Raw genomic sequence first — 13,635 nt, forward strand, 5'->3', positions numbered from 1 at the left:
CACACACACACACACAGATTTTCACACATGCACTCTCTCAGCTCAGCAGCACCCTGGCTGAATGCTAATTACATCCTATAGCTCTGTTGCTGGGTGAAACCACGGCTCAGATGGCGTTAAATTCCTCCACGTTTCCTTTTAACACAGAAGAACAATACAGCATTTATGAGGAGTCAGAGGCTGACAAAGGAGCGTTGAAGAGCAGGAGAAGGTTCAGCTGGAGGAGGGAGACCTAAACATGCAGTGCTGAAAGCATCCCATTAATTAAAGCTGTTTGTTTTTGCCTTTCATATATTGATGCACCGTGTTAATCAATCACCTCTTCTGTCCGATTCGATCCACATACAGCTCTGGTGGCTTTCAGCCAACACGCACTAAGAACTCCTCTGTGTTAATACACAATGATGGCGTTGAACTGTACTGTTGATCTGCTTCAAAGGAAGAGATGGAGCAAATTGATATGCAAAATAATAATGAATCTGGGATATCCATGTGTCTTCATCTCATCGTCATTAAGTGAGTTCTCACTGCGGTTCTGTTTCTGCACAGCACCCCCCAGAGAGGCTCCCTCAGTCACTGCTACGGATCCAGAAAAATTGACTTGCGTCCATCCGGCCGGTGTTGTTTTCAGTCGACACATAATATGCTTTAGTAGTTTTTAGGAGCAGTTTAATCTGGTTATTCATGACGAAAAACACACTGATTAAAGAGCTACAAGGGGACTTCCTCAAAATGAAATGACAAAATACATCGTGACAGTTTCCCTTTAGAACGGCACATATAAAGGTTGAAACTATCGGCAGGACAACATGATTTGTCGGTGCCTTTCAACACCGTTACAAACTACATCTGGCACCGCTGTATTTAAGGTTCGGTGAGGTTTAGGCACAAAAACAACTCTGATAGGATGAGGCAAAGATCGTGATTTGGGTTCAAATGAATGGCCGGTGTCACGGTTCAAAGAAAGCTTTTTAGCATTCAACATTTGTTGTTGCTGCGTACACTTAATTCATTAATTATAGATGAAAAAACACAAAACAATCTTTGAAAAATAAAAGCAAATTGTCAGTCGCAAAGCAGCAGCTGAAAGTTGCTATATTGGTCATTGATGGATGCTGTTGTCTTACAATTCAATACACGATACGAGGAGGAGGAACTGCTTGTCACAGAAGACTCCAGTGACAGCTTGGAAAAGCCATAAATGAATAAGTAAATCCATGGGCAAACATCTTAGCTGAGGTTTGGAAGTCGGCAGTAGAGTGTGACAGTCACATTCATGCTAACTGCCAAAGTACTGCACTCAGCATTTGTATTTATTACAGCGTTAGCATGAGGAAGGTATGTGTTTTTGACCGGCCAGTGGAAAACGGCTGTAATGAACAGCCTTGTGATGACAGAGAGAAGCAAAATTACATTTTATTGTAAATCCGAGGGTTGTAACCTAACTTAAAACAGGTATACGATTATTATCAGACGATCTGTGACGGTTGAGCAAAACTGAGAATTGGACGGGAAGTGGTGAAGCGGAAAGATGAACACAGAAAAGAGAAAGAGACACAGCATTGTCATACAATTTCCAAGGGAACAAGGAGAACTATAATGAAACAATGAATGGTTGAGATAAATACAGGAGGTGGACAGAGAGAAGAAGAAGAAATACACACGTGTGGTGGAGCTCAGGGAGCCATTGGGTCCAATGAAAGTGGGCAGTACAGAGGGGCATTGTGGGACTCAGCTGCACACTGGCACTGGTTCAAACACACACACACACACACACACACACACACACACACACACACACACACACACACACACACACACAATATATTGAAAGAAGAGACCCATGCAGACAGCCATTTACTTATATCAATTTGATTATTATTTGATAAATCTTCTCTGTCACACAGTGATCACACAGACTTCCCTCCACTCTGTGAACATAAAATACTGTTCAATATACAACAGTAACAGTAACAATGATTGGCTAACTGAAGTGCCTTCTAAAAATAATGGATAAAAGTTTACCCTTTTTAAAATTGTGTTCGGTTACTGTACCACACAGACAGCGGGCAGGTCATGTGTGCGGAGTAGTGCTTCAACAGGACAACGTGGTTCTGTTCTTACCTCTTTTCTGACGGGGCCAAAAGAAAGTTCACATTACGTAATACAATGATTGTGAGTGTAATACATGACTAAAGCCTACTCTCACTCGTTAACATAAAAGTAAAATCCATCAACACGGAACAGTTAAATCATCAGACAATAAAGACCGTCTCCCTCCAGATTAGATCAGCGTGGAGGTTAACGAGGTCTAAGTGCAGTTATGAGTTATTATTGATTTAACGCAGGCGTTTGTCTCTAAAACTAGATACGTCCATTTACTGCGCTCCCGACGGGGATCAGCAAAGTTTGATTTCACCCAATCTAATACAGCCTTAGAATAAAAGCCACTTTAATTGGAGCCAAAGCAATAATTTTGAGGTTTGAAATGACATTAATTAAAAACAAGCGGCCTCTTTTATCTGGACTTTAAAAAAAATCGTTTTAAAGTCATGTTTTTTGATAACCTTCAGACACTGATTATGCGTGATACAGTGGTTATGCGTGAACTGCATCTGCGTTGCAGTTGTCCGGACACGTTTAAAAGTGCTGCTAACTTTAGTGCGAGTCTCTCAGCCTTAATTTAAATGGCGTGGTGTTTAACTGTATTTGCACTGTAACCTAATAACGCTGTCATGGGAAAATACAACTTCCTACTGCTGTGCTTGTAATTCAGCATAAAAGCGACATTACCACGTACCAGCGTAAGTGTGTATTTGCAGCATGAGTACTTCATTGTGGCTCAGAATATGAGGTTTTATGTCGTTTATATTGCTGCCCACCTCCTAAAAGTCTTAAGGTGACAAAAAGCCCATCCTAAATGTCCACTGCTGGTCTTAAGACCATAACGAGGAACCGAAGGTACAGAAATGAACACTGTGGTTTAATATTGTCTCAATGTGTGCTTTGACTTCATCTATCCGTCATTAGGACATTAAACCTGGATCTGGATCACTCACTGTGTTTCTGTAACACGACCACTCACTTCATGTACCATCTAACGGTTTAAACCTAAAGTACTCAACTAAACTATAATGCAGCTCCCTGATGGGAGGTTTTTACCGTTGCTTTTTGTTTCCTGTTGTGCTGTTTTCATATCAAACAGCAGGGAGTCGACTTTGTCCTAGTTTGACTCTTTGACATTAGAAACTTTTAATGAATGAACCCCCTCAGGGGGAAACCATCCCACTTTTACAGGATCACATTATGTATGAAAGATCAGTTCCTGCCAGGATGGCGATAATGATCTTTTTGGCTTTATTTGAATAAAAGACCAAAAAAAGAGTTCCTGCTGATAGAGATGACACACTTTGTAAACTCAGCTAAAATAAACCGGCATTTAACTGGTCCTGTTTGCACTGGCAGCGTTCCTAGAACATATCTCACGCTTGGAAATGAAATGAAATGGAGCCAAGGTTTATCTCCTTTACCTGCACAGACATTAGTAACATATCCCATGATGACAGTTTAAAGTGTATATACTCTGCTCTGGCAAATTTAAGATCTAGCTTACAGAAATGACTCACAACTCCACCTTATGTACTTTATTTTGGGGGGAAATATGAGTCATATGTTTTAGAATTCTTCTCTTATTAACCTGTACATGTTGTTTGTGAATAGTGTCGGTTTTATGTATTAACTGTGTTTTTGTGTTGCGTTTCTTATGCTTCTATTCCTTTAATCAAAAACAGTTTTGTCTTTCGGCAGACAATAAAAGTTCAACATTCATACTTACCACGTACCTAAAAAACATACAAAGGAGTATTTAGAACCAAACGTATTGTCTCGTTTTGCAGAATATTCATTTCTTCCCACTGAGCTAAATTCCGTCCCCCGTCCCCTTCTTTCATCCTCTCAGGTGGCGAAGGACGTGTCCATCCGTCTCCACAGCCAGCTGGACAGTGTGGAAAAGAAGAGGAGTCGTCTGGAGCGGGAGAACGAGGAGCTGAGGGTCCGCCTGCAGGACCTGGAGGTCGCCAAGCAGGTCCTGCAGCAGGAGATCGACAAGGTAGGATCTAAAGGAGCCCGGGAGAGGCCACGCTGGGTTCAGCAGGGCTAGTTGGCTGTTTGTTAGCGTGGCTGCTAATAGATATGTAAATGATTTGACGTAGCTGGAAGGCTACCTCTCTTGATGCAGAGGTACAGTTACTAGTTTTTTTAAATAGCTGTAATATTCCTCTCACTAAACGGCATTAAAGTTGTGTCGCTTTAGCAGCAGTATCCATTTCACCACTGTGTTATTTAGTAAACTCTATTTTTATGCAGAAGGTTACGGTCTCAATTCAGATTAAAGTGTCTGTTTGAGTTTGGACTAACCTGGAAGTTTCAGCCAAACACTGAGGTTGAGGCAGATCCTTATTTAGACTGTCGGCCTCTTGGCCTTGACAAGAAAACAATGTTTACTGTGCTCCGTTTGCCCGCGGGCCTCAGGAGAGCCCGTCCCTGCTCGCATCTAGCGTCGACTTCAGCTCTGCCACGCAGCTGTCACTCCTTTTTTCTGTTTTTCCAAGTGTAGCCAATAAAGCAGTACATTGAAAAGGGAGACTACGATTTGATGTCAGGGCCAGCTGAAGCGAGGATAAACAAAGCGGAGGAAAATAAATTCATATAAAGTGTTGTTGGACTTGAGTTAAGCATGAGTGGCCTCTCTGCTGTCTCCCTTTCAGAGTGGTCGAATCTGAGTGAAAAGTACAGCGAGGCCCCATCTTACCACCCTCGTCTCTCTCTCTCTCTCTCTCTCTCTCTCTCTCTCTCTCTCTCTCTGTTGCTTCTGCTCATTGTCTGATTGGCTGACGCTCATGGCCTTGGCCCAGGACCAGGCCCCTGATGTGGGTCAGGGTTGGATGGATGGTTGGCTCTCTTGGCAGGAGATCTGGGTCCGTCTGCCCCGGTCTGGCTGCACTGAGTGTTCTCTCGATACAATTGCCAGTTTTCTGTTTGTGGACGGCTGAGAGGGACACTCAACGTATCCCGAACTGGTTGCTTTCTTGTTCACTAATGAATGTGAAAATGGAGTGTGAGGCAGATCAGTGAAAAATGAATTCAACATTGAATATTTATTCCAGCCTTCACATGCATACCTGAGCTTTGGGCAGTGACAGAATGGATGAGATTGCAGATACTTCACTTCTTCCTTCAACCACGCTGTATTGATTGTTTTATCTCCTGCTCATTGCAAATAATCCTCTTTGAATGACTGTTCAATAATTGATGCATTAACCTCAATGTAGTACTTAACGTTGTAAGTGGTTAAAATTCTCCACCCAGTATTGGCGAGCTGATTTGATCAGTTTTGGAGTGTCATGGATAACTTGACAATACTCTAGATTTATGTCATGTCCACGTGTTTCTGATGCTGATGTTTTCCATCAATTCAATATGGTGGATGGATCGGCCTCAGATAGAACTGTTGTCAGCCGCCAGTGCGATGGAGAAGAAGCCAGTGAGAGACGTGAATCAGAGCCGCAGTGAATTCAAAAGACGTTGTCGTTGCAGTTGCAGGATTTGAAGTGTTACGTTGTGCTCGCTGTTAGCAGTGGATGCAACAGAATTTTAAACTTGGTGCTTTGATGTTTCTTAACAAAATGCTCCCTGGGAGTTGTTCAGCTGACTTCTCTCCTTAGGTTTTTATGTTCATGGGCTCGCTTTCACCTTTTTATTCCAAGATCCAGATATTTTTCTAACAAAGCTGCTCATCCTTTGTACCGATGATGGTTCAGTGCTTATCCTTGAACCGCCGTCTGTTGACTGACAGACCGCCCATGTGCTGAGGGGTCTCTCTAGTTGTTTGCTGTCCGACTAACATGGTTTCATCAGCTGTGTTGAGGTCTGTTGTGTTGAGTTATGCTCGCCCTTCAGTGAAGAGGATCCTTCTCATAGCTGATACGGTTGAGGGAAGCGCGTGTGTGTGTGTGTGTGTGTGTGTGTGTGTGTGCGCGTGTGCGTGTGTGCTCATCCACACAGGAATGTCTCTCTCACCTTTGATCATTCAGTATAAACCGGAGAATTCAAGTCCCCTGTATCCAGAGAGGCAAGACAAACAGGACAGAGACCTTCAGCTAGAGACACACACCAGGAATACATGTGGGTACAAAAAGACAAACAAAAAGAGAGACAGAAGGACACACAGGCAATGAAGGCTTTGGTGGTTCACAGGTGTAAAAGAGGTTTGTGAATTATTGATTGTGTCCTGTGGCGGCTGCAGGCTCCGGTTTGTCCAGATATTGATATTCTTTACGAAGCAGAGCTATGCGGCATTCGTCTAGACCTGTTATTCTGCTGCTGCTGCAGGCCGTCAATAGGTTCTGCAGACATAACAACCTCAATGCTTTCTGCACAAAACAAACAGCTTCAGTAATGTCAATGGTTGATGGAATTGTACCACGTTGTGTACAAAGGAGGCGTAACGTGAGCAGCACGCTGGCAGCAGCTCCTCCGTCTGTGTCTACATAGGATGCGTTCAGGCACAGCATTAAGTGTAGGTCCTCTGCATTTTAGCTGTAGTTACAGGTGTAAACGGGAGAAAATAGACTTAAAAAGTGTAAATAATGCGCTCCAGTTCTTGTTTACGCGCAAATGTGTGAAATACCGGCCTCTGTATCTGTTTTGTCAGAAGTGTTTGAGATGGACGACTGAAAATCGATTCGTAAAGACACGCTGTGAGTGTTAGTCCACTCGAAGGTTATTGTATCAATACTTGGATAGTTTTTTATGTTGTAGGTTTGCATTGTTTCCTAACTGTGAAGCTATGTGCTAGTATAATAACTCATTGTCTGTATGTTTAGCACACTGTGACCAACACACATGCACACACATCAGTATTGTTTACCTTCCTGTGGTTAAGGAGACAATCAATGAAATTAAATGGAACGAGGAGAAGGGAGGTGTTCCCTCTCCTTTATTTTCTCTCTCCTATTCTCATTTGCTCCCTTCCCTCTCACAGACCAACTCCTCCTCCCTTCCTCACTCTCTCTCTCTCTCTCTCTCTCTCTCTCTCTCCCCATTTATTATCACCTTCTCTCCCGCTGCTCCCACAGACCCAGAGGAATGCTGATGCAGGGATTTCTTTATCCCGTCTCCCTCCTCTCTTTTTAAATCTCCTCTGCCTGTCTCCTCCACCTCCTCCTTCTGGCCTCCCCCTCTCATTGCCCTCTCCCTCCCCCATACCAACTCCTGTTCTCCCTCTCTCACTCACACCTATCTGTTTTTGTCCTCCCCCTCCTCCCGTCTCTCTCTCTCTCTCTCTCTTCCAGTCCTCTCCAAAACCATCGACCCATTCATTCCAGCTGTTTGACCTTTGACAGAGGTGAGATTTGATGGAGGGAGGGGGGTATGGGTGAGAGTTACAGAGGGACGGAGGTTAGGATTTGTAGCGGGAGGGAGAGAAATGGTCTCTGTAGAAATAGAGGGGAGAGGTTTTGTCATCTGAAGGTGAGGCTAGAGGGGAGGATTGATTGAAGGGATGGAGGAAGACGGGATGCTGGGGAAGATGATGAAGCCGAGTTTGATGTTTCGTGGATTTGAAGGATGGAATCGGAGGTTGAAGTTGAATTTCAGCAGCCCGCTATAAAAAAGGCGACAAAATTACAGGCAAAACATTTAAAATAACGACGTGTGCTACTGCAAAAAGTCAAACAATACCACCCACAATATTGACAGGTTTGACTGCGCTGTTTTACACATGTCTCTGCCTCATGAAGGAATATGCGATGGATGGAAGGAGGAACGGCGCGGCAAAGAGGGGAATAAAGAGGGTCATGAAGTGATCATCAGCCGAACGAATGAAGGACTTCGACCTTGTGAGGGTGGATGGATACACATTCAATGTGTTCCAGCTGCTGCTCATCTCCGCACGATGTATCATCTTTTATTTTGCTCACTCCCCCTCACCTGTTTCAATCTATAGCCAGCACAGGATATGCATACAAAGACTGCTCACAGTCAGAATATGTCCTCTTATTTTGCTGGATGTATATCTCAATATGAAAATCACGACTAGTTTCACACGTTGCAAATTAATTTAAATGCACAAATTCAACCAGACGTGAATATTTTATGAACATTCTACAATATAACAACTGCAATAACTGAAGGCCCTCAAAACCTACTTTCTGTCGATGGTAGAACTATTTGATTAAAGTCAAATATGATAATGAATGTATTTGGATCGGTTTGATCCATAATCTGAAATGGTTTATTTGCAAGTAGCACACACATGGTGCATAAAGTATACACAGTGCAAAAGTATAAAGATGTTTTTGAAGTGTACAGTTATGCAGGAATATGCACATTATTGTCCAGGGGATGTAAAAGTTCACAGTATAGGTACACACATGTACGTATATATTATATATTGTATCAGCATTAAGTGACCTGTTGGTACTTTTATAGATCTGAAGATGGCCCTATGGTATTGGAAAGTCAGCAGTTCAGTGTGTGCCTTTTTAAAGAACTACTTTTCAAGTTTTTATACTTTTCATGCTGCCTCATCCCTTCTGGTTTGAGCCTTTAACATCACCATTGTATACTTGTGTTAACCAGTAGAACAGCCCTCCATTGATTCCCATCACTACTCGTCTCCTTGCGAGACAAAACATGCTCGCACTGCTGTGAGCTCTCGTCTGTTGCGCAGTGTTACCAGCCTGAGTCCTGGTGCTCCTTCGCTCATAGGCCGCAGTAGAAGTTGACCACAAGAGCTTTTGTATTCCAGCTGTGACCACGCTGCCTCAAGGTGACCAAACACAAAAGGAGTCGTAGAGAGATGGAGAGGTGGACCGATGGAGGGATGTGAAATGGAGGGATTCAAAGCAGCATGGTTGGCTGGTTGAGCTTGAAATATTCCAGTTAGACTGAGAGAGAGAGAGAACAGGAGGAACTAACGGAGAACAAAGAAGAAAATGATACAGTCGGACTGAGTGAGAGAGAAAAAGAGAGGCACTGTACCATGTGGAGTCTTTGTAGCAGGGCTGGCAGTCCAGGAGATAATGGCCTTAATTGGAAAGAAATCAGGGAAAAAGGCAGCATGTCACTCACTGATTCTCTCTTCTCATTCTGTTACTCATTTTCTTGCATTTTTCTATTTTCTTCTTTGTTTTCGCTCTGCATGTGTTTAATTCCCATGTTTCCCTCGGAGGTCATTCATTCCAGGGGTTTCTTTCTCTTTTTTCCTCCGTGTGTGTGTGTTTGATAGCACGGTGATTTAGAGTTAGTCCACTGAGGACGATAAGGTCACTCTGTCTGCTCGGGCACATATATAAAGGGGACATGTTTATGCTCTGTTTCTCTCTGGCTTTCACGCAATCTTCCCATAATGCACCTGCTGTGTCAGGAAGACATTTGACTCTGTGGCTTTGTCAGAAATGTGGATTTGTATGGTGCCCCCCCCCCCATCCATTGACAAAGCTGAAAACAGGACTGTTTTTCTTAGCTCAAGACAACTTGAAAAAATGGATGCCGTGTCGTTTTATATTGTTTTTATTGATACACAAACTCTTCCAGCCGCGTAAAAGCGTTTCTTCAAATTCCCAGCGAATCCACTCGGGTTGTTTTATGTGACAAACTGAAAATGCGCATTAAAAACAGGTGGATGGAAAAAGCTCACTCTTCCCACAATGGACAGAAAAGAGTTGTCACTAGAGTGTTTGTTACTTTTTGCTAAAGGTCTTTCTTTCTCTCTCTCTCTCTCTCTCTCTCTCTCTCTCTCGCTCTCTCTCTCTCTCTCTCTCTGCTGTAGGAAACTGTTCCCTGTTATTTCTGACTTTCAGGAAGTGCTGCCTATTGTTTGTAGCAAGCTGAGGGATGTGGGGTAAGGGTAGCCGGAGACTTTGCTGTGTGTGTGTGTGTGTGTGTGTGTGTGTGTGTGTGTGTGTGTGTGTTCTTTCTCTCTGACCGTGAAGTCAGGGCGTTCACTCACATGCAGGTTCGCCTGCAGCGGGTGTTCATGTCCATATTTCATCCCGCATGCATGTGTACAAAGCTGGCAGCCCGCGTGCAATTTATGTACAGGCAAGTGTGACGTCCTTCGGCTCAGCAGCAGCAGAGAGAGAGAGAGAGAGAGAGCAGGAAGGAAGGGTTAATGGAAGATCAGTTGAGCTGTAAAGTTGGAGTGACAACTTGAGGGTAAAACCAGAGTGTCTATATTTAAAGCCCCAATCAACCCGGTGAACTCATGGCCGTTTTCACTCCTCTTATTTACAAGCTCAGCATAGTCCACCAATCTGATTCAAAGGGTGGGAAATCTAATGAAAGACATGTTTGCAATTAACGCTTATTTCCATTGTTGGTTAATCTGTCAATTGATTCTATTCACATAGTTTATAAAGTGTTAGAAAATAGTGGGAAAAAAAGCTATTTACTGTGTCTCTGATGTGATGTGCTGTCTTGAGTTTCCTTGTTTTGTCCGACCAACAGTTCAAAACCCAAAGATTGTGAACTTACTGTCTATGTGACAAAGAAAAGCAGCACTTCCTCTCGCTTGAGAAGCTGAAACCAAGAAGAAGCTCCTCGAATAATTACAGAAACAATTCATCAATCAACAAAATAGTTGCAGATGAATTTTCTTCAAGCCCTTAACGCATGAGTTTGAAAACAATGAGTTTCTTATACTCCCTATTCACGTATTTGTAAATGTAATGCACAAGGGTGCTCCTGAAGAAAGCACTATTGCTGTCAGGTATACAAAAAAAAAAGGAGATATATTCTATCCTGCCAGCCGTGGATCTTAAATTTTTCTTTTTGCAAAAGGCAACCTGAGACATGGACAGATGTTGCGCCAATATAACAGCATCCAGAAGTAAAACAAAATCGAGCCACAGCTGCTGCTGACTGCGTTGATGCAGTAAAAACCTGACTGATGACAGTGATGTAATTCAGCCAAACAGTCGAGGATCAATCACTCATTGTCCAAGTCCCCTTCTCCCCTCCATATCTGCTCTTCTGCAGCACGCAGGTAACGCCGTGTTATTTCCAGTATGTTGTCCGTAGGGACACGGAGTGTCCTTAAATGGGTCAGAGCATCAAAGCAGCCCGGGTTTAAACTTAGCTCTATCTGGGTCAGAGTGATTGATTAGAGTGAAGATGGTCTTAGAAGAAGCGAGAGGGAAAGCAGCCCCCATAACACACCAGAGACAGGCTGCCATAATCAGAAAACTCCATGGTGTAGTTGAATTATCATCGCACATGTAACACGCACGGATGGATATGGAGAGAGGCAAACAGGGAATGATGAGAGAGCATTACAAAGACGGAACAAGGTTCTATACAGTCAAAAGGAAAGACAGGGGAGATTGATAGAGGGAGAAATGATCAAAGAACAACTGTTTGGAGAGATGATGAGCTAAGAGACGGAACGGGAGAGAGATACGGAGAGAAAACAGCAGATTCAGGGAAGACGAAGATGAGTGACAGATGAAGAATGGAAAGAGATGAAGAGAAGGAACAGATTTAGAGTGAGTGTTACGGATAGAAAGTGAAAGTGTGGGTACACCAAAAAGGAGAAGGGCACGAGGATGGGGATGGAAAAGAAGAGAACAAGAGATAGAGAGACATTCAGGAGACGTACAGGAGGTATGAAACAAAACAAAAAATGTGTAAGAAGAAACAAATGTCAAGGGACAGAAGAGGGAACTCGGGGGAAGAAACAGGGAATCTTGCCGGTAGCATTTCTGGTTTGACGGGAGACACACACACACACACACACACACACACACACACACACAGGCTGAGAGAAAGCAGTGCAAGGGCAAACCAAAGAATATTACATCACTGCGACTCCTTTTATGTCAAGCACATGTCTAAGCACTCGTTCTGCCAGCTTAACAGAGACGTACTCTGAGAGGCGTTTCAAGTATTTTGTCCTCCCCATCGACGAATGAAGACTCGATGTTCGAGACACCTCTCGGTACAAAACAATGCAGTCCAACACCACAACCTACACCTTGAATGAGGTGAGGATGTACTGCAGGACTTTCCTATCAGACTGCATCAGTTTCAGCGAAGTGTACCTCCAGTAATAAGCTTGCAACTGAGAGTATATTACATATTTAATGGAGCCATATCTCTACCTCAACAAACTTCCCACCAAGTATTTGAATGAATGTAGAATTTAATTATATAAGAAAATATTTAGATGCACCCTCTGCATCTTATTTAACCATACAACTGTAATGGATGTACTTCGCAAAGTAACTGTTAACTCTTGCTCCCTTAATCAGAGCGGCTACAATCAATATTTTTATATCAACAATGGGTTAAATGATTATTAATTAGATGGTCTTTGTGTTGCCCATAGCAACAAAACCATCATCAGGAAGACTCCAAACGAATGCTGATGTTGCTCCGTAACTGCTGTTTTTTCTGAACAAGCAGCGTTTAAGGACAGAGATGAGCGAGTTGGCTAATTAGAGCACTGATCCAATGAAATTGTGCATTTGGTAATTACTTTGTATGTAAAAACATTAGCATTGTGTTTGCCTCTGCCTCACGTTGCCTCTCCTTACTGCAAATATTTGTGTTAAATCTTTGAACGGTTGAAGCATCTTTTCGGGCGCCCCGGAGGTGGTGCGGAGGTAATTTCATGCCTCAGTAGCTGGAACACAAGTGTGTCTGAAGGGCCTCACGTACTGAAGGGCCTTGAACAATTCAAGTCTCTGATGGAGACACTGTGATGTGACGGGGGGGAGTAATAAACCTGTAAAAACACAAGAGGGAGGGGGAGGAAGAGAGGATAAGAGGGTTATAAAGAAGGATGGATGAATGGAAGGATCTGGTGAGGAAGGGATAGAAACCCTGGAGGGAGGAGAACAACACAAACGGCACCTTTTCTTTTGTCAAGACCACTTCTTCAAATTGCTTGTATTGTTCGCCCAATAGCCCAAAATTTCTGCCCAATTGTTTCTGCTCGTCAATGAGAACAGGACAACAAAGTGAAACGGGTGGACGGATGTGATAAGAGTCTTAAAAATCTGTTTTCTGACCTGTACTTTTATAAGCCGTCGTAAAATACCTGATGAATGCTCCCCTTTGACAGCAGGACACTTTATTTGAGTGCTAATGCATTACCAGAGAATGACTCAGAAAAGCTGGTGCAAGGCTCTTATCTGTCGTAAACCTCATCTCTCTGAATCGTCACCTCATTAGGAGCCGAGAGGAGCGTTGCTCGTAGGTAACCTCCGCACATTCTTTCATTTGTTTTACTGGTTTGGAAAGAAAAACACTCGGATGTGCCAACTTGTCATCTGTTGGTTTTATTCAGTGATTCAGCTTTATCGCGTTTGCTCGAGGACTAAAAAAACAACTCAAATGTCAAAAATAATTGCTCCCACATTAGCCTGCAGCAGGTGGAATATTGAAAGCTTCAGATTGTTCCATTGTTGTCTCAAGTGGCAACAAGTCTGTAAATATGAAAAGGTGGAAATCTGCTCCTTTCAGTCATCACTGATGTTTATGAAAAAGTACTGAACAAGTCTGTATTCAACCAGTAGAAATGGGCCAATCACATTTGAATATACGTATGTATGTATGTATGTATGTATGTAT

The 13,635-nt window shown here is 43.1% G+C and overlaps 1 protein-coding gene across 2 annotated transcripts in view; it reads left to right on the top strand.

Annotated features, from left to right (window-relative positions):
• Nucleotides 1-13,635, top strand: part of mtcl2 (microtubule crosslinking factor 2) — a 104,778-nt gene that overhangs the window by 9,698 nt on the left and 81,445 nt on the right. For both annotated transcript variants that reach the window (XM_031868785.1, XM_031868786.1), the window contains exon 4: nucleotides 3,959-4,108. In XM_031868785.1, the coding sequence (XP_031724645.1) occupies nucleotides 3,959-4,108 (150 nt within the window). The remainder of the gene's footprint in view (nucleotides 1-3,958; nucleotides 4,109-13,635) is intronic.

Source organism: Anarrhichthys ocellatus, unplaced genomic scaffold (genome assembly GCF_004355925.1).
Source record: "Anarrhichthys ocellatus isolate YVR2014 unplaced genomic scaffold, GSC_Weel_1.0 scaffold44, whole genome shotgun sequence".
Classification (NCBI taxonomy): domain Eukaryota; kingdom Metazoa; phylum Chordata; class Actinopteri; order Perciformes; family Anarhichadidae; genus Anarrhichthys; species Anarrhichthys ocellatus.